Source organism: Archocentrus centrarchus, chromosome 18 (genome assembly GCF_007364275.1).
Source record: "Archocentrus centrarchus isolate MPI-CPG fArcCen1 chromosome 18, fArcCen1, whole genome shotgun sequence".
Lineage (NCBI taxonomy): Eukaryota > Metazoa > Chordata > Actinopteri > Cichliformes > Cichlidae > Archocentrus > Archocentrus centrarchus.
Window position 1 is genome coordinate 17,197,354 of NC_044363.1, and position 23,767 is coordinate 17,221,120.

Sequence of the window (23,767 nt, forward strand, 5' to 3'; positions counted from 1 at the left end):
GGAATACGTTCTACCTGGTAATGCCCACAGAACAGGGTGAGAGCATGACTGAAGATCTCAACGACCCTCCTACTCCCACTGCCAGCCACTTCCCTCAGCTTGTAGAGGAAATGACATCACCACAGATGCACCCAGAAGAGGAAACACCAGCCTGCGGTCCAGAGTCCAACCAATCAGAGACTATGCAACTGGAACACGAAACAGAAATGGGCCAGTCGCGGGCTGTGCAACAGTGCAGGAGTCATGTAATCAAAAATGTGGATGAGATTTTTCACACAATTGAGGGGTTGATGAGCAAGTTGCGCCACCTGAAGGTGAGTTTGTAGTAAGATGGAATCAAAAGAGCAGCCAGCATGTGATTCTGTCTGTGTCAACCACAACCTCCATCCACCCGAATCTAATGTTTGGAGTAGACCTCATTAACAGCAGTAGTTACATTTTTGGAAATATAATAATACATATTTTGGCAGTAAATCTTACACTGTTAAAAAGCCCGTTTCTTTCCCCTTAAATGGAGCCACATTTGTAAGGAAACTGCATTTGTGGGTGGAGCAGCAGAGTTGAGTATGTGGGTTATGGCTATGAAAAACTTGGCAAATTTTCACTGCCAATGCCAAACAGCTTATTCTGCTATTGACTCTTTGGTGCCGTTTATTGGATTTGATGATTGAAGTCTGAAGAAACGAGACATACTGGCAAGTCAGTTTATTCAGAGCCTCAGAAGCATGTGGAAGAACCAGACACAGCCACAACAGCCTGACACCACCTCCTCGTGCTGGTCACACACTGCTGTGAGATGGCATCCCATTCTTCAACCAACATTTGACGCAAGTCAGACAGTGTGGTTGTGTTGGTCACTCGGGCACAAACAGCACATCCAAGATGATCCCACACGTGTTCAGTGGGGTGGAGGTCAGGGCTGTAGACAGCCAAGCCAATTTTACTTATAAAGCACTTTAAAAACCGCAAGCACTGACCAAAGTGCTGAACAAAGAAAACAAGACAACAGTACACAAGGGAAGTGCAGATTAAAAAAAAATAACACAGGATAAAAGCAGCAATAACAAACATAGTTTATCATGAATCAAATAATAAAACAGTATAAAGGGCGCCTGGGTGGCTTAGCGGTGAAGCCGGCGACCACATGCATATGCCGCATTGTGTTGCGGTGCGGGTGGCGCTGGTTCGAGTCCCGGCCTGTTGCCAATTTGCCCACGTGTCTTCCCCTATATCTTTCCCCCATTTCCTGTCTCTCTCCACTGCCAATAAAAGCTGCTGTGGCCAAAAATGCAAAAAAAAAAAGAAGGAAATAAATAAAACAGTATAAAATAACTAGGTAAAATTAAATAAAAAATAAATACACAACAACTAAAATCAGCATCTCAAACCTGGTCAAATGCCAGGTGAAATAAGTGGGTCTTAAGAGAAGTTTTAAAAGTTGTCAGTGAAGAGGCCTGTCTAATATGCAGTGCAGCGAGTTCCATAGTTTAGGGGCTACCACCGCAAAGGCTCTGTCCCCCCTAAGCTTCCACTTAGCCCTCCACACATCCAAAAGCAGTTTATCAGCTGATCTGAGCAAGCAGGTAGGGGAGTGTAGGTGCAGTAACTCAGAGAGGTATGATGGGGCAAGGCCATTTAAAGACTTAAGACACAGGCCGTTCCATCCTCTCCACTCCCAAATTCTGGAGGTATTCTCTGATAAACCCTGCTCTGTGGGGGTGAGGGTTGTCAACTTGGAGGATAGAGTTTGGTTCCCAACTGTAGAGATAAGGGATTACCAGCATTGCATGAGCTCATCTAAACCTCTCTGCATTGGGATTGCCTCCTATGCCTTGTTTGTCCCAGTGAAGGAGGTGCCACCGCACATCATCACAGTGCCTCCACCAAAAGCTGCTATCCGGGCAGCAATCAGCATGGCGTTCTCCACATCTTCTCCACACTTTGACCCTACGATCCAACTGCCCTATGATCCATCTGACTGCAAATCTGTTGAAGACTGCCTACCGTTCCTAAGTGCTGATAGGGTGAGGACGCGGTCTTTTTATGGTGTCGACTTCTTGGGATGCCCACTTGGTGATCTGCGGAACACCAGCTTGAAGGTGCCCTATGGTACAAGACCCATAAAAAGCAAATGCCTGGAGTAGACACCAACTGATCGATTATTTGTTGACTCAAAATTTATTTTTATGCTAAATTTACTTTTACTAGCTTTATGAAACAGAGAGCAGAGGAAAGAAGGAAAACGCACAATGCTCAAAAAAAACCCAAAAAACGGAGCACTCAATCATCCCAGTATAATACAAAGTCAGTTAAACTTCAGATATATCAGTCTGTCCAGTTAGGAAGCAGAAACCACTGTGAATCGGTTTCACCTGCTTTGGTGCAAATGAAAGTGACACCAGGTACATGATGGTACCTGCAGCAGATTGAGCTTAGCTTCTCTAGGATGGAACATCCATCCTCTCAAGAATGTTTGCTCAGTCTCCAGGCACAGTTTTGAGTGCTTAGAAGATACCAAGAGACGGGATGTTACATGAGGAGAGCTGGCTAAGGTGATAGGGGGGCATCAATCCAGCAGCAGAGGAGAAGGAGGAGGATGAAAACTTCAGGAGCCCTGCAAAAATGTCAAAAACAGACTATCACGTTGGCATGAGGGTCCAACATCCTTTAGTAGAACCTGTGTACTGTGCAGCTTGATTGGCTTTGATTCCACCACCGGTGCCACACTCTGAGAGCAGGTTAACACTGAGCTCATAACAGAGATGTGAAAGAGTCTGGAAACGCTGTGGCAAACATTATTCTGCCTGCAGTATCATCCAGCATGACAGGTTTTGCAGTGAGTCATGGCTTGCTAGCCAACTCGCCTTCACTGCTGTTAGTCACCATAATGAAATTCTCTGACCTAATGCCAGTGCAGCGTGCCTCCTTATGCCGCCAGAGTGTGTTGGGACTTCCTGGATGATGAAGGCATTGATGTCAGCATTTCATAGATTAGAGGAGTCACTTCCTGTAGTGTGATCTAATTCTCTGCAAGAAATAAATGAAAGTGTATTTCCTAAAACTATTAACTCCTTTGCAGGAGATAGAGAAGAAGCATTACAAGCTTCTGGAAACCCTCAAAGAGTCCTCTGTCAGTCAGGAGATGGAGGACCAACAGTCTCCCTCTGCAACCGTCTCCAGGACGCCGTCTCTAGATCGCGGCTCAGGAGATGGTGAGTTTACGCTGAATTTGCAACTTAAATGTTTACAAAGTGGTGACTGATGATAGCAGGTTTTTCCTCCTGTACATACTAATTAAAATATTAAAATGATCTTTCTGTTTGTTTGTTTTTCAATCCGACCAGGCAAAGAGGGCAGACCAGCAGAGCCCAAAATCCTGTCAACTGGATTCTGATGTCGCTGCAGGGTAAATTTACTTGCAGTCACTTGATCTTGATTGGTGGCATACAGACGTACCTATACGCACCCACTTTCAGACCATGTTCCCCTCACCCATCAGCCCTGCATGCACCAGCCAGCGGCGCAGAACATCAAAAAGCCCATCGCAGTTTCTCTGTTTCTGTTGCCCTGACACAACAGGAAGGTGGTCGGACTCAGATTTCTAAGCTCAGTGCAGTACGAGGGAATCCGTGGAAGCTGAGGAGAAAATATGAAGGAAGGAGAAAAAAAAAAGACTCAGAAGTCAAGTTTACTGTGGAGGAGAAAACTAAAACGTTGGAAGAACTGAAAGTGGAAAACTGAGCAAGTTGGATATTTGTGAAGGAAAGTGACTTGCATGTATTGCTTTTGAAGAGCTGGTTGAAGGAACAGAGCACAAAACAAGTGTTGAAATGTTAATTTAAGGAAAATAATAATCAGAGGGACCCGTCACCCCAGCACTTTACCCACAACGCACCTCTCTGTCGTGTACGTCCTCTACAGTGGACTGATCAGGGACTGAAGGATTCAGGCTTCATTTGGGAAGGGGGAGGAGGGCAGTGTGTGAGCCTGAGACGTCTCCGGGGTCCCCCCCCCTCCACTGCTTTATACTGAGTTCACCTGCCGCCTCGGCCGAAGGACTGTGTCTATATAATTCAGGTTATTTGCACTGGGTAAGGAAAAACACACACAAGCATCGTTTAACTCTCATTCATCTCAGACACTAACTGTGGAAGAAACTCTTTAACGCTCATTTTGCTCGTGCTCGCACCTTCTTTGAAGCTACAAGAAGGCTTTCATCAGCACAACATGCCGTGTTCAGTTTTACACTTCTTTTTTTTTTTTTGCAAACACTACTATGCTGTTTACTACTGAAATGCTGGCAGGTTTTATTTTCAGCGGCGCGCAGGGATCTCAGCGATTCTTACAACGTGCTCAGTGGGATTTACACAGCTGTTCTGATCAGCACGTATAGCTGTTTGAACATTTGGGAGATTTACATTAAGTTGAGGTGAGATTCAGTTTTAACAGATCGTGACGAAAATGGGATACGGCCGGTTCAGACTAAGAAACTTGAATTTTCACCGGGAACCTGTTGCCAAATATCAGACTGGCGTTGCCTGCCTGTTTACACTTTAAGGTTTAACTGTGCGTCCCTCGGCCCGCTCTAGTGTATCGTGTAAATGTGTAGTGAACGCCACGGTGAATACTGTGAACCAGCAACTCCCAGCCATTTAATAATAATCCCATACGTAGTGTTTATATCCACTAAGCCATGAAAAGACTGAGCTCTTTACCAAGTAGCTTTGCAGCGAGGAGCCCCCCACACCCCCAAGCACAGATCCACTGTCTGTGGAAGAATAAAAGCTTTTGTAGGAATAGTTTGATATTTTGGGGAATACACTCAGTTTGTTGCCTTAACAGGTGGTTAGCAGAGCTTAGTATGAAAACTGGAAACTGGGCTTGACCAAAAGCAACTAAATCCACCTGCCTGCACCACTGAGAGCCGACATGAAGTCGAGACAGCAGCAGGTTGTTTTTTTTTTTTTGTTTCGTTTATTTGTTTTGTTTTTGGCTTTTTTTTGTGTAGTTCACAACTGGAGATGCTCAGGGATGCAAAGTGGGGCTGGAGCCTATCCCAGCTACAGTAGGGCGAAATGCAGAGTACACCCTGGACCCTGAATTGGATAAACAGCAGATGGATGGATGGAAATACTTAGTGTGGATTTAGGGGTGGTGCCTGGGTAGCAGATAAAAGAGGCAGGACACACGTCGCCCCCTAGTTAGTGCACTATGAACTCTCTCTGAGTTGTCCAGGTCATCTCGATATTTGCATTTTCTCACGCAGCTCTGCCAGGTAGAGTTCAGGGCTGCAGAGCATGTGTGAAAATATAAAAAAAAAAAAAATCCTGCACCCAGCTTAGAAAAGTCCAACATATAGTTCCCTTTAAAATCTCCTTGCTAAACCTTTTTTACCTTTTTTTTTTTTTCCCCCCCAGATAGACAAACTTGAGTTTAGCAGGTGGCTTTGTTGTTTCTGGAAAGAACCACACTGGCTCTTTCAAGTCCTCATGCTATGCTATGCCAAGCTAAGCTAAATTGGCTAGCTTTTTGCTAAAGCTCTGTATTTAACACACATGTGTGAGGCTGGTTTTGGTCTACCCATCAAAGTGTATTTCCCACAAGTCAGACTATATGTTGTCACACGCCTTGTTTGAGGCATGTCTAACCAGCAAAGACTGACACGAACACCCTGTGATTTTTTTTTTTTTTTTTTTTTTATAAATAATCTCCTTTGTTTTTCTTGAACCTGCATCTGTCTGGTACTAATTCTAACACATGGCAGGACAAAATGTGTTTTTAAACTGCTATTAAATAGCTTCCTTTTGAGAGGTTAAGTGTAGCAGTTTAAATGTTTTTAAGGCCTCTTTAATTCTCAACCAGCTCTGCGGAAACACACCAGACTGAATCAGCTGGTTTCATTACACAGCCTGATTACCAGCTCCATAACAATTTAAGAACAGTGATCAAAGCCAGGAGCAGATTACATTGTAAACACTGTCAGCATCAGATTCTGCCATTAAAATGATGTTTCACTGCCTGGTGGAAGGTTTTTGCTCTTTAGCCACCACACTGCGTAGGAGATGTGACTTGGCAGTCACATATGTGCAAAAAATGAAATGCAAATTTAAAAAGGAAAAAAAAAAGATGATTAGAGCAGCGTTACTGAATGCCAGGATGACTGATTAATTTTTTTTCTTTTCACAGCTGTATGAACTTGCAAAGGAATTTGTGCTAAAATGTTCTACCAAAGGGATTTTTTTTTCAGAGGTGTTGAAGGGAACACGAGATTTTTCTTTCTTCATATTTTGGCTGCTGAGATTCAAGCACTTCAGACCAGGGGACTGAAATTTTGTTAGTGTAAAAAGCAAAGGAAAATCACTACTTTTAACACTTTTTCATGTCAAGCTGTCTGCACACTGTCATCACACTAAATTTTATTTATAATAAAAAAAAAATACCAATGGTCTGAGCTGGTTGAATCATTCTCTTTTCTACATCTTTCCATGCATTCTTCTCTTTATTCCTCCCCATCATTAACTACAGCATTTTCTAATTCCTACCTCTACACTTTCTTTGTTTCTTCAGTGATTTCTTTCTTTTTCCTACGTTGATCTTGTACATCAGCATCGTGGCCCTAACGGCTGGAAAGAAGCTATAACTGATTCCACTATTGAAGAAAAAAAAAAAAAAATTTGCACAAACAAAACTTCCCTGCACAGTGCAAACTACTGTATGCATAAACACATCATTAACTATCATCTCATTATCTTTATTTTTTTGTCTTTTTTTAAAATCTTGTTCACACATGTAATATAGAGATCAAACCCACTTGTTTTGTATACTTTAATTTTTTTTCTGTAAAGCCTTAGTCATTGTACTTGATTTTTATTTTTGTAGATATTAAAAAAAGATGTATAAATTATTTTCTTCTCATTTGTTTTTAAAATTGTGAGATTGTTAGCTGCACAGAAAGAAAAAAAGAGCTCATATCTCAGATTCATGTGTTTTGTGAGATTAAAAAGAAACTGGATAAAGAGAATGGTGTGGATTGTGACTTTCTCAAATGTTATTTAAATAGCAAAGAGTCGCCTCAAGGTGCCTTATATTGTAGGTAAAGACCCTACAATAATTACAGAGAAAACCCAACAGCCAAAACGACCCCCTATGAGCAGCACTTGGAGACAGTGGGGACAAAAAACTCTTTTAACAGGAAGAAACCTCCAGCAGAACCAGGCTCAGGGAGGGGCAGTCATCTGCCATGACCGTTGGGGGTGAGGAGAGAGAGACAAAGATTAATAAATGATTAATGCAGAGTGGGGTATAAACAGAGTGAAAAGTGGTGAATGAAAAGAAACACTCAGTGCATCATAGGAACCCCCCAGCAGCCTAGGCCTATTGCAGCATTACCAAGGGATGGTCAGGGTCATCTAATCCAGCCCTAACTACAAGCTTGATCAAAACGTTTTAAGCCTAATCTTAAAAATAGAGAGGGTGTCTGTGTCCTGAATCCAAGCTGGGAGCTGGTTCCACAGAAGAGGTGCCTGAAAGCTGAAGGCTCTGCCTCCCATTCTACTCTTAAGTATCCTAGGAACCACAAGTAAGCCAGCAGTCTGAGAGCGAAGTGCTCTGTTGGGGTGATACAGTATTATGAGTTACTCTTTGAATCAAAGAGATTTAGTTGTGCTATTTTTTTTTTTTAAAACTTCATATTTTCAGCAAGAACATTTGCTGCATCTGCACATCAGCAACCTCAGAGTAATCAATTAGACACAAATGGCTTTAAAATATTCCATATTTTTCTGGTACACACACACAAAAAATGAGCCAGTGTAGAGGAGCACTGAGTCCCTTGTGATTGGTTGCAATTGACAAAGTTAAAAAAAAAAAAAAAAAAAAAAAAAAGGGGGTGGGGGGGTGGTTGCTAAAGTTTTAAGAGATAAGAAGAGATAAGATAAAACTTTAATGATCCCACGACGGGGAAATTTGTGCATTACAGCAGCTCAATACAGAGAAAAAATGAAAAGGATGAGTAAGAACAAATAACTAAACTAAAAACTAAAACTAAAATTCAATAGAATAAAATAAAATAGCAAAAAACTATACACATATACATAAGCACTATATACATAAATATATATATATATATATATATATTTACATATACACACATATACACACACGTCAAACATGGCCTAAAAGTGTCAATCTAGGTGTTACGACCTGGCTCAAAAGCCACAACATAAAGTGAAGACTGACACCAGAGTTTTAAGAACAAAGGGTTCTATTTTGTATCCTGTGGTAAGCGCTGCTAAAACCAAGCAAGCAGAAGAGCCAAAAAAAAAAAGTGGTGAGCCCTGCAAAGCTGAAGATAGCAAGAAGCTATCTTTTGTTCAAAAAAAGTTTAAAAGTACAATAAGTTACACCAAATCATTAAAGGCAATATTTTATCTAGAACTAGCTCAATAAATGACATTGCAGAAGGTCGTGAAAACTGCTGAGGACATCACTGGAGTCTCGCTTCCCACCATGAGCGACATCTACAGCAAGCTTTGTGAACAGTCCACAAAAACCAACAGGTTCAGCAACAGCTTTCCAGTTCTATGTTTTAGTTCTTGGACTAAAATAAATTTAGCATGATTCATAATTGAAAATACTTTTTATTTATTTATTTTTTAATGTTGTACTGGGATTTGGTTCAGCTCTTGAGTTCATCCTCTGTCCAAAACAAGCTGTTTGAGCTCTCTTCCTTTTTAAGTGCTCTGATGGTTGGGTTTTCTCTGTCATGTAGGGTCTTTAACTTTCAACATAAGGCGCTTTGAGTCAGCTTTCTTCTAATTGGCTGCCCCTCGTAAACAGGGGTCTCAAGGAGCAGGTGGGAGGGGCTTCTTTGCTCACAGCAGAGCTGTGTGTGTGAGATTATGATGCCAGGGATATTGGCCCAATCATAAAGAGATGAAAGTAGAAAACTGCATGATACCAAGACCTTAGTGCATCATGAAGCTTTTGGCTCACATGCACATGTTCTAACTCATTATTTGAAACATGGCCGTGTTTAATATGAGTATTCACTATTCTAACATTATATTGTATACATGAAGTAAGATGAGGAACAGATAATCAGGCCCCTTACTTTTTAAATGTGGCTCTTTGACAGATAGAAAATCATCAGTACAGTTTTGATGAAATATAGTAGCTATTTTAAGAGATAATGAATGTAAACAGAGGGCTGTGTAAATACATTCAGAAAAGATTTTAAGGTTTTAGAGATATGTTTTATTATGAAAATCATTACCGGAAGCTGAGAATGTATTCTGAGCTGAAGCTTTGGCTCTCAGCGGGTGCTGTACGTGCGCACAGACCCCCCTCAGCTCAGCGGGGGCCCCGCTCCAAGCAGATGCAGAGCAGGGATGAGGTCTGACTCGCAGCGTGTTGTGTGTTTTCGGTGGGATGATTTCATCAAAACTAAGTGTGTGCCCGGCGAAGATTCAGGTTCCGCTCCGGCTTTAAATGTGCGTGTAAACCGCGGACAGAGGAGAGCGGAGAGAAAGTGAATTTCGGAGCATTTCGAATCACTTTTGTTGGACACACGAGTCCGGACCGCTGCTGCCGCTAACCTGCTCTTTGTGCTGCGGGTTGCTGCTGTTTCCTTCAGGGAGAAAGGTAAGAACTCTGGGAAACCCATCATGCAGGTATTATTATAAATGAATTTCTCCAGCAGTGCGAAAACTACAACAGGTAATAGTTGCCGGTGCTCAGCACCCGCGTCTTGTTAAGTTTACCGTCCGTGGACTTTACGCACAGTGTGCCAAAGGACGCACTTTACGCGGCGCGCCTGGTAGATTTATTTCCACTGTGGTCGCATGCAAGCGGGCTGAGTTTGCATCTCACCAGCCTGTCGCTCACAGCAGCATCACTTCACCCGATACATGCTCTGCTTTGTCTTAAGCGCTGACTCACTTTGACCCGGCGCCTGAAGTCAAATAGCGTTAAGCGCAACCGTTGCTCAGAAAACTCACAGTTTATAATGTCAACTGCAGTTTGTAAAGTCCTGCAGTGTTGGACTGCTAGGGTTATGGTTACCTCCTGGAGACAGGACAGAGGCGGCAGCCACACCTAGCTGGCCCACTGCCACTCGGAGGCCTGGAGGACCCTGGGAGTCACAGAATTAGGCCCCTGAGGCTGGACAGCGACAAACACTCATCAGAAGAAAGCGTTTCAACTAATTCCTAAAAGACAAAATTACACCTGTAAAAAAAAAAAAAAAGGTTTTCTATTTCTTTGATTTAAACATTACGGACATTAGGTGATATAAAGGCAATGAAAACCCTTTAAAAATGTCTGTTCACAGATCATTATCTCACAGCTTTAGCAGAAACTGACACTAGTAAACACTAAACACTTGTAAACACTGAGCCTAAAAACACTGGACTTTTAGACAGGCAACTCAGATTTACCCTTCAGTTTTGGTTCTGGCAGTCCCATTTCCACATTGCATGTGGAAAATCGCACATGAAATTGGACTCCAGTGTAAATCAATCAGTAATGAATCGATCACAGTGGGGGTGGCTCATCTCGTCAGTGTGATCAATGTGATTGACTGTCTCCTGTCAGAGTGGATGGTTTTGTTCACGTTCATGGCACAACAAAATAGTTCCCAGTCTGTGAGAAACTCTGTAACCGTGAATTTGCATTCACTTAATGTTTGTCTGCAGAGATAATATAATATTCTACATATGCCACGAACATATGTCACGAGCATACAACTCCTGTAGTCGTGGACATCCATCGATGTTTGCACTGTGCTAACAGTGGCTGTATCTCAGTCAGCCCTGATGGTTTGTAACTCCCACTCTCATACTCATTTTTCCACGTTTGAGACAGAATTTGAGTAATAAAAACACTTGGCTGTCATTCCCCTCGATGAAAGGAATCCAGGTAACTGTGCACGAACTGCAGCAGATCTGAAGATAATTTTTAACCGTGTCACTAGGGGATATGAGTTGTTAGGTCATTGTGATTTCCATTTTTATCCAGAAAGTTGGCAGAGTGCTCTGCCCGGCATGTGGCAGGTAGTCCATAAGGCCATCTCTCTGTTTAAGGATGTAAGAATTTTACGCCGTATGGAATAAATTTCATGGAACAGAGCTGGTTTAAAAAAAAAAGTGTTCTTCTCTTAGTCAATAGTCTGTGTTCATTTCTAGTTCGTACACCTAAAGGACAAGTTATCAGCTATCTACCAGTTTTCAGCTACTTTTATTCTGAAAAATAAAAATGTTCTTAGTGCCATTATGTCACATGGACACTGAAATCTACACAGTGTGCTTCTTGTGTTGAGCTCATAAAATCATGCAGTGTTCACAACCTTTGTTCTGGTGTTTCTGGCATCAGTTGTAACACTGATGATGATGCCTTTCAAAGATGTTCAATAAAAAATAATAATAACATTAAGCAGTACCTAGTATTCTTACACTGGTAGATATTCATATTAAATATGACCAAAGTTTCAAATATTCAAGTCATTGTATGTACAAGTATTCTCTGTGAGCCAAAATCTGTAAACTTTCAGGCAGTTTTCTTTTTCTATTTTTGTCCCTGTATGACATCAGTGAGGGCAGATATCACTCATATCATGAACTCATGCGCACAACTCTAGCTTTGAGCACAAACCTGCTGTTTAAGTCTTCTGTTATTAAGGGCAACCAATCAAAAAGAAGGGAGGGAGGTTTAGGACAGCTTTGCTCACTAAGAATCAAAAAGTTTAGGATTCAGATTCTTTCCTTTCTTTATTATGTCAGTGCAACCATATATCCCTAATACAGTCACTGATAAGGCTGCAGCTGAGAACAAAGAAGCCCCTCCCACCTGTTTTTGAAATATTTTGTTTGCTGCGGGCAGCCAATGAGAATAAAGTTGTCTAATTGGGGGGGGCTTGTTTTGAGCAGTGGATGAAGTGAGGCACTGCACCAAGTCCTCATATACATATAAAATGAGGATTACGTTGAACTGTGAGTTATCCAAAGCTGCTCGAGTGAAGTCTAAGAATAAAAATATGGAAGTTGGTTCCATATTTGGAAGCTGTGGTTCTCATGGCTGTGTGATTAAAATAATTGCAACCACAACACAAATAAATGAGTATATGAGAGAAATATTGATATATTAGTGTCAGAAATGTCTCATGGCCATCTGTAGACATCAGACAGCCCCACAAGGATGTCAGATCTCTTAAAGATTACAAACTACTGATGTGCCTTCTTGAAAAATGTCCGTCTTGAAAAGTCCACGTGTGAATCACATGAAAGCCGTTAGTAAAACCTGAAGGCTTTAATATTGAGGACTGGCTCCAGGTCACAGCACAAACAGAGAGCACGAGGAAATTTGTTATTAGATTAAGTGTCTTTTTATTCTACAGCCAGTTTGGAAAACCCATGAGAAAGTAACCCAGCTGTTTGGATGGAAACAAAAGCAGACTTTAGGTAAGTCTGTAGATTTAGAGAAATGTCTGTCCAATGATGCCAGATTTGCTTGGTTTAAAAAGCAAAAAAATTTGTTTTGTTTTTTTTTTGTCTTCTGAGGTGTTGAGGGATAAGAGAAAGGGACGGGGTGCTGCTGAGTTGATGTTCTGTTTGCCAGGGCAACCGCTCCCCCTCCTGTCTTTTCTCACCACTAGCCTCCCATTCATCCCCATTGTAGTAGTTAAGCTCTGTTACCCCAGGAGACCACGGGGGAGAGTTGGGGAATGTGGACGAGAATGCATCTCAGATCGAGCCATAACAAAACACAGCGGAAGATTAAATATACCCAATTAAATCCAGCTGACTTTAAAAAGCAACAAAATGCATGTTTCTTATTTTTAAAAAAAAAATTTTTTTAACAAATATCAAACTGGGTAAGTTTTTAAGTTGCAAACGTTTAAAACAGGAGGAGGAACATTTTTAGAGCTGCTGCAATGTTGGGCCTCTGCTCCTGTGCGTGCTGCTCACTGGAGACTCGCAGCCTAAGAATAGAAGGTGGTGTAGTTGCCCTTCATTGGCTGAGAACACACTTGGGTCCAAATCACTCAGTTTGCTCATAAAAACTCCCTCAAAGCGGAAGAATGGTTCCAGCTATGTTCTTTCATACGCCTCAGACTGCCAACATTTTAACAATGCCGTCTCTCTTCTTCTTTCCATTCCTTGGTATGTGTCCCTCTGAGACTATTTAAGCTCTGTCTCACATGACAAATTATCTTTTTTTTTTTCCTGTCCTTCTCTTCATTTATCTTTCTGCCTCCTCCTCCTCTGTTCATTCTCTCCATTCTTCATCTCTCTTCCCTCTCAGCTTTCTCGCTCCCGAGTGGTCTCCATGCCTTTTCCAAATGCTCACTCTATCTATAATTTATCTCTCCCTGTGTCTTCCTCCTCATCCTCCCTTCTTCTCCCAAGGCTCCAAGATAGATTTCCTCAGGAGTAAAGTGGACCTGCTGCGCCTCCCTCTGGCCCTCTCTTCCAAGTCCATCAGCAACTGCAAGAGCCAGTTGGGAGTGGTTTGGGACAAGGGCGGTTTAGGGACAGGAGTGGCACGGAAACTCCACCCGCCGCCGACCACTGACATGGATAACGAGTCAACGTACTCGGGCTACTCTTACAAGTCATCGCACTCGAGAAGTTCCCGCAAACACAGGTAGAAGATCACAGAAAGAATCAAGTTGAGCTGCAGTGTAGTGTAATGTTTGTGTTTGATTTGTTTCATCACTGTTCTCTCATTTGTTTCCTCATTTAACTTTTTTCTCTTTTTAAAATGGCGGAGCATTTCTGAAAGCCCAAGCTGAGGTCTTTAAATCCACATTCTAAAGATGGTTCAACGTTTCAATCATAGCAGAGTTCAATATCACAACTCCAGAATCAGTCTTACTATAACAGACTGATTACTGCCAGAATTGTTTAATCAATAATCACTTAAATAGATCCTGTCTGACAACATGATGTATTGTTTTTTGAGACCTTTTAGCCTACATCCTAGCACGATCTAAATAAACTGCAGAGAAACAAAGTCACTGACATCTATCAGTCTGGAAAGGGTTGCAAACACATTTCTAAGGCTTTGAGACTCCAGTGAACCGCAGTGAGAGCCATTATCCACACATAGACCAAACGTGGAACAGTGGTGAACCTTCCCAGGAGTGACCGGCCTACCAAAAAGCCTCCAAGAGCACATCGACAAATCCAGGAGGTCCCAAAAGAGCCAAGAACAGCATCTAAAGAAAGGAAACAAAAGGAACACACACATATTAAGAAAGCCCTCAAAACATGTGGTTACCCCAACTGGGCTTTCATCAAATCAGCCAAGATGCACAGGAATGAAGGCCAAACACAAACTACAGAGAATAAGAAGGACAAGAGGAAGAACATTGTCATCCCATATGTGTCAGGCTTGTCAGAGAAACTCAGAAGAATTTTCTCCAAGCATGACATCCCAGTATACTTCAAATCAACTCACACCCTAAGGCAAAAACTGGTTCATCCCAAGGACAAACCCCCCCAAACACAAGATCAGCGATGTAGTGTCTGCTGTCCAGTGCAGTGAAGAGTGCTCGGACCTCTACATTGGTGAAACCAAACAGCCTCTTCACAAACGAATGGCACAACATAGAAGAGCCACCTCGACAGGACAAGATTCAGCAGTACATCTGCATCTGAAGGAAAAAGGGCACTCTTTTGAGGATGCCAATGTTCACATTTTGGACAGGGAAAACAGATGGTTTGAAAGAGGAGTGAAAGAAGCCATCTATGTCCACTGTGAACAACCATCATTGAACAGAGGAGGTGGACTACGTCACCAACTTCCCCCCGCTTACAGTGCTGTCCTGAGCTCCCTTCCCAGATGTCTCAACCCCCATTCACACCTTTGTTCAGGTGACCTCAATAGGCCACAGGAAACAATGGAGTGAAGTCCTAAATTGGTTTCAACTGAAACCACTGATTGAATGACCCATGCCTCTCTTCACACCTGGGCACATGTGTTTACGCACATGAACAATAGAGGGTCATAACCACCTCCAGGGGACTACGCCCACAGGGGTTTAAATACCTGGGTCTCTCCACCATTTGGTTGAGAACTGAAGAAACCTTTCGGATGAGAGGTGAAACGTCTTCAAGAAACAAAAAGAAGTCCAGTCGCCTTTTTTCAAGCTCCAGAGACTACTATGACCTGGATGACTGAGAATCTACACAGACATCTAAAGAAATGCAGGCCTCACTTGCTTCACTTAAGGTCAGAGTTCATGATTCAACAGCAAGAAAGAGACCGGGCAAAAATGGCATCCATGGGAGAGCTCCAAGGAGAAAACCACTTCTGATCTAACCGAACACAAAGGCTCGTCTCAAATTTGCCAAAAACATCTTGATGATCACCAAGACTTTTGGGAAAATATTCTGTGGACTGACGAAACAAAAGCTGAATTTTTTGGAAGGTTTGAGTCCAGTTGCAGCATAAAACTAACACAGCATTTCATGGAAAGAATATCAGACCAACAATCAAAAATGATGGTGGTAGTGTGATGGTCTGGGGCTGCTTTGCTGCTTCAGGACCTGGGTGACTTGCTGTAATTGATGAAACGATGAATTCTGCTCCCTACCAGAAAATCCAGAAGGAAAATGTCCATCCATCAGTTCATGACCTGAAGCTTGGGTAGTTCTCGCTGCCAAGGGTGGCACAACCAGTTATTAGGCTTTTTTTTTTTTCCACATAGGGCCACGTAATTTTGGATAACTTTTTTCCCTTGATGAATAAAATCATCATCACCAAAACCTTGACTAAGGTTATATTTGTCTAATATTAAAATTAGTTTGATGTTCTGAAACATGTAAGTGTGACAAATATGCAAAAAGTAAGAAATCAAGAAGGGGGCAAATACTTTTTCACACCACTGTATTATGACATCATACTGTTGAGCAACCATATAGCAATAATAATACAACTGTTAAAATCAGAGAAACTAAACTCTGGTAACATAAAGCAGTGTTGTATACTTATTTTAAATATTCACATTAACAGTACAGTAGATGATAAAATGTCCAGACTTGAAATTGTCTTATTTTGTCTTCTATAGCTTTGCTCATTGCCAGAGTTTGACCACAATAGCTACTGCAGAATCATCATCACACTAACAGATGACACTTATTTCATGCTTCATGTCAGCAGATTTTGATTTAACTACTTTTTTTTTTGTATGGGTATCCAGGGAGAGAAGGGACAGGCATCGCTCAAAGACTCGTGATGGCAGCTTCCGTGGAGAGAAATCGGTGGTCATTCAGGCTCCGGGGGAGTCGCTGCTGGATGCAGATTCCCCCAGAGAAGATGACAGGGTGAGTGTGCCATTTTACTTTTTTTTGTTTGTTCTTTTATTTATTTATTTTTTTTGTCTTGTAACAAGTGTTTTTCTTGGCTGTAGCAACTCTAACACGGATCTCTTCCTTCAGGATGACAACTGGGGTGAAACCACCACAGTGGTCACTGGCACCTCCGTGGACAGCATCTCGAACGAGGACCTGACACGGCTATCTAAGGACTTAGAGGACTCTTTGCCACTGGGGTGCCGGCGTTACATCAGCCCAGCGCTGGGTGTGGTTCTGGGGCTCATCTCTCTGATCACTCCTCTGGCCTTCTTGGCCATCCCGCAGATTTTGTGGCGGGATTCGCTGGACCCCTGCGGCACTCCGTGTGAAGGCCTGTACATTTCACTTGCTTTCAAGCTCCTAATCCTCCTCTTCTCCACGTGGGCACTGTTCCTCCGCCCAGCCAGAGCCACTCTGCCACGCTTCTTTGTGTTTCGCTGCCTGCTGCTTGCACTAGTCTTTCTCTTTGTGGCGTCCTATTGGCTCTTCTATGGAGTGCGAGTGCTGGAGCCCAGAGAGACAGACTACAGGGGGATTGTGGGCTACGCAGCATCTTTGGTGGATGCATTGCTATTCATTCAGTACTTGGCCCTGGTGCTGCTGGAGGTCAGACACTTGCAGCCTGCTTTCTGTCTGAAGGTTGTGAGGAGCACAGATGGAGTCAGCCGCTTCTACAATGTGGGGCATCTCAGGTTAGTAAGTGTGGAAAATCAGGATTTCTCTTTATTTATTAACCTTTCTCTGAAATAATGCTTTTCATGTTTCAGTGACACTTGACATGAAGTTTGGCCATTTTATGGTGGGGGGCAGTATTTCATCACTGTTTAGATAAGTTAAGTTGACTGAGTCTTAAGAGTTAAAAAAAAACACTGTTTCACACTTAATGCATAATTTGTCCCGTACCACATTAGGATCACCCCACAAAAAGTCCAAAGTTTGTTGTGGAACTTTCCACTCAGTGTCATTATAACTGTTCAGCGCTACAGCTGTGACTCTAACTCTAACTCTACCTCAGTGCGCTGCACAAATTCTCAGGCTCAGTCATCTCTCCAGTTTGTTTGCAGTTACCAACCAAACCACACCGAGTGGTTTTAACAATCTGATAAGATCTGCTGATCACGTGGATGGTGCTGGTTTCGTTTTCTAGAAATGGTTAGAAGGTCATGTCTACACTTCAGCTGGACTACTCTTCACTCTGCTGTGAAGCTGCAACTGTGTTCTGGGAATCCAAGCAGACTGATCCAACTAAAAACGCAACAGCAAAATACATGGAAATAATTAGGTGGTCATTTTATTTATAGAACTCCAAAATCATAGTAACAGTCATTTTTGGGTATGTTACATTGGGTGGACGGGGCTCTGGGTGGACGGGGCTCTGGGTTGGGTAGACGCCTGTCACAACAGAAGAGGGAAAATGAGAAAATGCATCTGCATTTTATTCGGGATATGAAATCAACACAAAATGAACAATAGTTGCTTTCATTTTGTTTTTTGTGTATATGATATAGACTTCATTCTTCACGGCATTGATTCAATATGGTGCTGGAAACATTCCTCAGAGATTTTGGTTCATATTGACATGATGGCATCACACTTTTGATACATATTTACTTGCCTTACATCCATGATGAGAATCTCCTGTTCCACCGCAGCGCAAACATGCTCTATTGGACTGGGATGTGGGGCGTATTCCAGGAAGCAGGTTTAGCTGTGAGTTTGTTCACCCTGAGATGAGGGAAATTCCTGGGTTTCTGCTTCTCTCTGACCCCTCCTGCTGCACCTGAATCAGCTGACTGACAGTCTGATTCATTTCCTCATTCAAAAGGTTGCTGTCAAAGAACACAGAGGACCAAATTCCTTTGTAGAAGTTACGTTTTTACAAAAACTGAAATGCCAGTTAGATGATAGTTTGTGTACTTCACATGAAAGCTTCCACAGTCATTCAGCCATCAGTGCAGAAGGACGGAGACAGTGATACATCATGGATTTATTATGATTATTTATTCAGATTATACAGAATAAAATCTGTATCTGTCTAACTGTGTGACACTGTGGACAGGAACGCAGCTGTCAGACTGTCAGCTTCCCTGCACTGGAAAGCTTTAATGTAGGAATCACTGTTTAAATACAATGAGTCTGACTCAAGAGCAGATCCACCCAAGGATTTACGGCTATCTGGGTAACTAAACTCACAGGTCACAGATCAGTAAACTGTGTCTGATCTGTTTCTCCAAATTTTATCTTCAGTTTCTGTCTCCTACATTTTGTCAGGTTGGAGCTGAAAATTTAGATTAAAATGTAAATTTAGGATTCCAGCTTTGTCTAATGGGAATTCAAGTTGGATAAATGATTACAGCGGACATTATAAAAACAATTCTATATTTTATTTCAAACTTTTATTTGGTCTGTCACCAGTCTGCTTGGGTGTGGCCCAAGCTGATTAGAATTATTCTTTCAGTGTGAACATGCTTAGAGTTGATTGAAATATCTGATCAGCTGTTCTTGAACAGGAAACTCAGTTTCCAATCTCCGAGTTAATAAACGGAGTTTAGTTGAACCTGTTTCCTGCAGTAAGCTCCTTATGACTGTGCAGGCCATCTGAGTGCAGTGAACTCACTGTCATGTTCAGAAAACCAGTTTGAGATGATTTGAGTTTTGTGACATGGTGTGTTTATCCTGCTGGGAGCAGCCATTCAAAGATCGATACACTGTGGTCATAAAGGTTGGACATGGTTAGCACCAATACCCAGGGAGGCTGTGGTGCTTAAATGATGCTCAGTTGGTACTAAGGGTCCTAAAGTGTGCCAAGAAAAGCCCCCCCCCCCCCCCCCCCCCCCCCCCCCCCCCACCCACCCACCCACACACACACACACACACACACACACACCATCAGCAGACTGAACAGTTGATTTAAGGCATGATGGCGTCATGTCTTCATGTTCTTTATGCCAAATTGTGACCCTACCATCTGAATGTTGCAGCAGAAATTGAGACTCATCAGACCAGGCAACATTTTTCCAGCCTTCTGTTGCACAATTTTGGTGATAGTGTCAATATTGTGCCTTCAGAGATGCTCTTCTGCCTAGCATGGTTATTTGAGTAATTTTCACTCAGGGAATTGCTGCTCGCTGGATATTTTCACCTTTTCGGATCATTCAGTGTAAACCCTAGAAATGGTTGGAAATACTCAGACCAGCCTGCCTGGCACCAACAACCATACCACATTCAATCACTTTAAGCACCTTTCTTCCCAACTGTGATGCTCGGTTTGAACTTCAGCAGGTCGTCTTTACAAAATAAATTGAGTTGCTGCCATGTGATTGGCTGATTAAATATTTGCCTTCATGCACAGTTGAATAGGTGTACCTAATGGAGTGGCCAGTGAGTCTCATTGCAGTATGGCTCTTATAGTTGCTTCTTCACAGTAAAGAGGATTGTTGTTGCACATGCTTTAGAATTGCACTGATGGGCACCTTTTCTTTGTCTCGTGCTTTCTTTGATTTATGTCCTCGCTCTGCTGCAGCTGTTCGGTGCTTGTTTGTGGGTGGTGCTCAGACTGAGTGACAGTTACTTTTCCTTCCTGTTCTGGGGAAGGGAAGTAATGAGGATGTCAAGGGTGCTGACGCTGATAACAGCTCTGTGTTTGAAAATTTCACAAACTTTCTGTTTGTTTTGCAATGCAGTATTCAGAGGGCCGCAGTGTGTGTTCTCGATCAGTACTACAGTGACTTCCCGGTCTATAACCCTGCTCTGCTTAACCTGCCCAAGTCCATCCTCACCAAGAAAATGTCTGCTTTCAAAGTCTACAACCTGGGCGAAGGTGATTAAATCTTCTCATCAGAGAAATGTTTATCAGTCCAACTGAAAGAAATGATGCTGGATTTAAAAAAAAAAGCAGGAATTTTCAGATATAAAACTGTAACTTCAGTGTAGTAGTGAAATTGACACATAAACATGAGCCTTTTAATTGAACTTTTCTGAACTATACAGAGGATAATAACTGATAAGCTCACCTGAAGTATCAGAACTACCCGGGTAACTCTGCCCACAAATGAAATGAAGTGTTTGTGTTGACAGAGAACAGCACCAATAACTCCACAGGGCAGTCCAGAGCCATGATTGCAGCCGCCGCTCGGAGAAGAGACAATTCCCACAACGAGTACTATTATGAGGAGGCAGAGGTGGAGCGCAAAGTCCGCAAACGCAAAGCCAGGTATCAACAGATACATGCAAATACAAAAATACACTCATGCTAGTTTAAGCCTAAAAGGATCTGCCTTCCTATCAAACCAAAGTCATATAAACATACCCAAAGACGAGGAGGGGGCAAAATATTTGTGAAATTCAGGTCAGGTTTTTTTTAATTTGTTTTATTAACCTTTGGGTATTAAACATTATAAATTTATTGACTGTAGCTGACAGTGCATCAGTTCATTACCATATGATCACTCAAAAAGCGATTTTTTTTCTTTTCTTTTTTTTTTTTTAAGCCTTTTAATATTTTACTTTTATGCTTTTACTCTTGCTCTCTTTAATCCTCACAGACTGGTGGTGACAGTAGAAGAAGCCTTCACCCACATCAGACGTCATCAGGAGGAAGACGCAGCTACGTCCTCTCCCAAACATCCGCGGGAGGTGATGGACCCCAGGGAGGCAGCTCAGGCCATCTTTGCCCCCATGGCGCGGGCCATGCAGAAGTACCTGCGTGCCACCCGGCAGCAGACTTACCACAGCATGGAGAGCATCATCAGCCATCTGCAGTTCTGTATTACGCACAACATGACCCCCAGGGTGAGGAAGGTTATTTCATGTGCATGATTTCCTTTTAATAAGACTTTTTTTTTTTTTTTTTATTTCTGTGGTTTACACATTCTCCTAATATGTGAACAGTTTTCTCTTATAAATTCATTAAATCTGATTGAATTGAAATTAAGGCAGTATTTTATTTTGAAATCACGTTTAACCACATTAAACTGTGACTGAGTTTGCTCGTGTCATCATTCACAAACCATTTTTGCACATTTTCTGTTGTCTTTAAAGGCTTTCCTAGAGCGTTACCTCGCCCCTGGTCCCACCCTGCAGTACCTGGACAACAACAGAGGGCGTCAGTGGACTCTAGTGAGTGAGGAGCCAGTGACCGCCTCTTTGTGTCAAGGCCAGGTCTTCAGCCTGCGACGCCTTGACTTTTCTCTGGTTGTCACAGTAACGCCACTTCCCTTCTTGCGCCTAGCCGAGGAGTTCATTGACCCCAAAAGCCACAAGTTTGTCATGAAGCTTCAGTCAGAGACGTCTGTGTAGGAGGAGAAAGGTCATTGGGCAAGACAAAGGAGGAGGACGGTGAATCAAAAGTAATATCAGGGGGCTGTATGTCTGTTTTTGTGGTATGACAAATCTGCTTGCCATAATTATCAATCATAGAGGAGTGCGAAACGGAAAAGGCTGCACTGACATAAACATAGAAACACGCCAAGGCCACAGCAACAACAGACCACTGACCTTCTTTCATTTTCACACTTGCTTCGAAAACTGATGACTATTAATTTCTGCAGGCCTGTTTCTACTTCCTCTTGTTCCATTTTGTTTGGTCAGAAATTTGCTTTAAACTAGACTTTGGCCAAATTAGTTACTCCTGAACCATTCATCTACTGTCCACCTGAGATAAATCCACATAGGGTATTGATTGGGTGTCAAAAATATTCTTATTGTTCGTGCTGACCTTTGTGTACAATCAGACTTGAAAGGCTTCCTCAGGCTTCAGCTTGGTTCTCTTTTTTCTATTTTTTACTTGAGCGTCTTGTTCAGTTCCTTTCAGACAATAAAAATGCTACCTGACATTTATAGACTGCTTTCATTGCCTAAATGAGGAGACATGAAACAATTTTGGACTCTTCCTTCTTTGAATTCTTATTACATTGAAATATTAACTGAAAAGGGGAAATACCTTCTTTCCAATGAATCTGAAATTTCCAAGTAGTGATAACACAATTTAGAATTGTTCTTTTATAAGTAACACTATGGCTACAGCTTTTATTGGCTCCCATCAATCATACCTGCAGCCATAAATGTAATGCAAAAGAAAATAAGTGAATGTACGTAGTCACTGTACTTCACTGGTGTGTGCATGACTGAACGTAGGTGGATCACCAGTTGGATTAAAAATAAATGCCCCAAGCGGGTCATAGAAGTCCATATGCAGTATTCGTGCATAGTATTCCTTCAAACCCCTGTAAACAAACTTTAATGTAAATTTGGGACGCTTAGCCTGTAAATTGTTGAGTTTACACCATACTAATTGTCCTTAATTTGCTTAGAATGTGTTCAAAAATATATTTTTTTGTGCTTTTGCTTGAATGTTAAATTCACCAGTTATAGTAGTTGCAGGACATGTAGTCATGTAGTCTTGTCATTTATGAACAATTCACATACACGTTTGAAGTGTTTCTTCTTTTAAAAAAATTTTTTATCAGTTGTTTTGCTGTTTTTGTACTAAAACTGACCTCTAATACTTGTCTCAACAGGTCACGGTCTCTTAAAACAAGATTATTTACTTTACACTGTTGAACTGCTTTAAAAATATGTTAGTAAATGATGTCATTCAAACTTCATATGTGTCACAAGATGTTTGAGCTGTGGGTTTGCTTTTTTTTTTCTTCTTCTTACTGAGAAAAGGGAAGTGAAGCTGTCATGCGTAGGAGTATATAATAACGCCTTATCGTGAGGTAACAGATTTCCAGTTATTAGCTAAAGTTTATTGTGATTTTCCATACTAAGGAACCACCAGTAATACAAAATAGGAACACTACAGAACTTAAAAGGAAACCATAAAATAACTCAAAGAAAGAAACGAATACCATAACAACAACCGTAACAACCGAACCATCAATCTTTGTTATTGTTGGTGAATTTGAAAAGAGGAAATATTTAGAATTAAGGAGATAAACACATCAGGACAAAGATATTTATTACAATCTTTTATGTCACACACAGTGCATTCATTACATTTTTAAATGACATGCCTGTTTTACTATGTGGTTTCATAATTTACAACAAAAAAAAACTGTAACGTCTCAGGAAACACAAGTCAGTGTACTGCTACTGCCAGTCCCAAGCCTGGATAAATGGACAGGGTTGTGTCTGGAAGGGTATTGTGTGGAAAACTTTGACAAATCAAATGTGGATCATCTGTAAGATTTCCATACAGGAAATCCATACTGGGTTACATCTGCCACCAGTGCTGCTGACCACCAGGTGGAAACTGTTCTACTGTTGGCCAAAGACAGGTGGAAGGTGTGTTAGGAGGCGGCGAGGGGCAAGGGAGGTGAGACTGGGGAGTTTAGATATAGAGGCTATGACTGGTAAAGGGGGAGAGAGATGGAAGGATGATATGCTGTGTGCAGGAGACCAGGTGGAAG

At 41.9% G+C, this 23,767-nt stretch overlaps 2 protein-coding genes across 6 annotated transcripts in view; both read left to right on the forward strand.

The window, feature by feature from the left end:
• Positions 1-7,021, forward strand: part of arhgef11 (Rho guanine nucleotide exchange factor (GEF) 11) — a 29,889-nt gene extending 22,868 nt beyond the window's left edge. For all 4 annotated transcript variants that reach the window (XM_030753191.1, XM_030753194.1, XM_030753193.1 and 1 more), the window contains 3 exons: positions 1-314; positions 3,080-3,212; positions 3,345-7,021. In XM_030753191.1, coding sequence (XP_030609051.1) covers positions 1-314; positions 3,080-3,212; positions 3,345-3,394 — 497 coding nt within the window. In that variant the 3' untranslated portion in view covers positions 3,395-7,021. The remainder of the gene's footprint in view (positions 315-3,079; positions 3,213-3,344) is intronic.
• Positions 7,022-9,336: 2,315 nt separating this feature from the next.
• LOC115797250 (vang-like protein 2) lies at positions 9,337-22,890 on the forward strand. Of its 2 annotated transcripts, none has more exons than XM_030753771.1 (8): positions 9,337-9,642; positions 13,300-13,641; positions 16,202-16,325; positions 16,440-17,047; positions 20,039-20,175; positions 20,433-20,568; positions 20,900-21,146; positions 21,396-22,890. In XM_030753771.1, the coding sequence occupies exons 2-8, from the start codon at positions 13,337-13,339 to the stop codon at positions 21,651-21,653; spliced, it is 1,815 nt and encodes a 604-aa protein (XP_030609631.1). In that variant the 5' UTR covers positions 9,337-9,642; positions 13,300-13,336; the 3' UTR covers positions 21,654-22,890. The 2 variants fall into 2 exon arrangements, with proteins under 2 accessions (XP_030609631.1, XP_030609632.1); XM_030753772.1 differs by having other exon boundaries at positions 9,339-9,642; positions 13,404-13,641; positions 21,396-22,889.
• Positions 22,891-23,767: the final 877 nt, after the last annotated feature.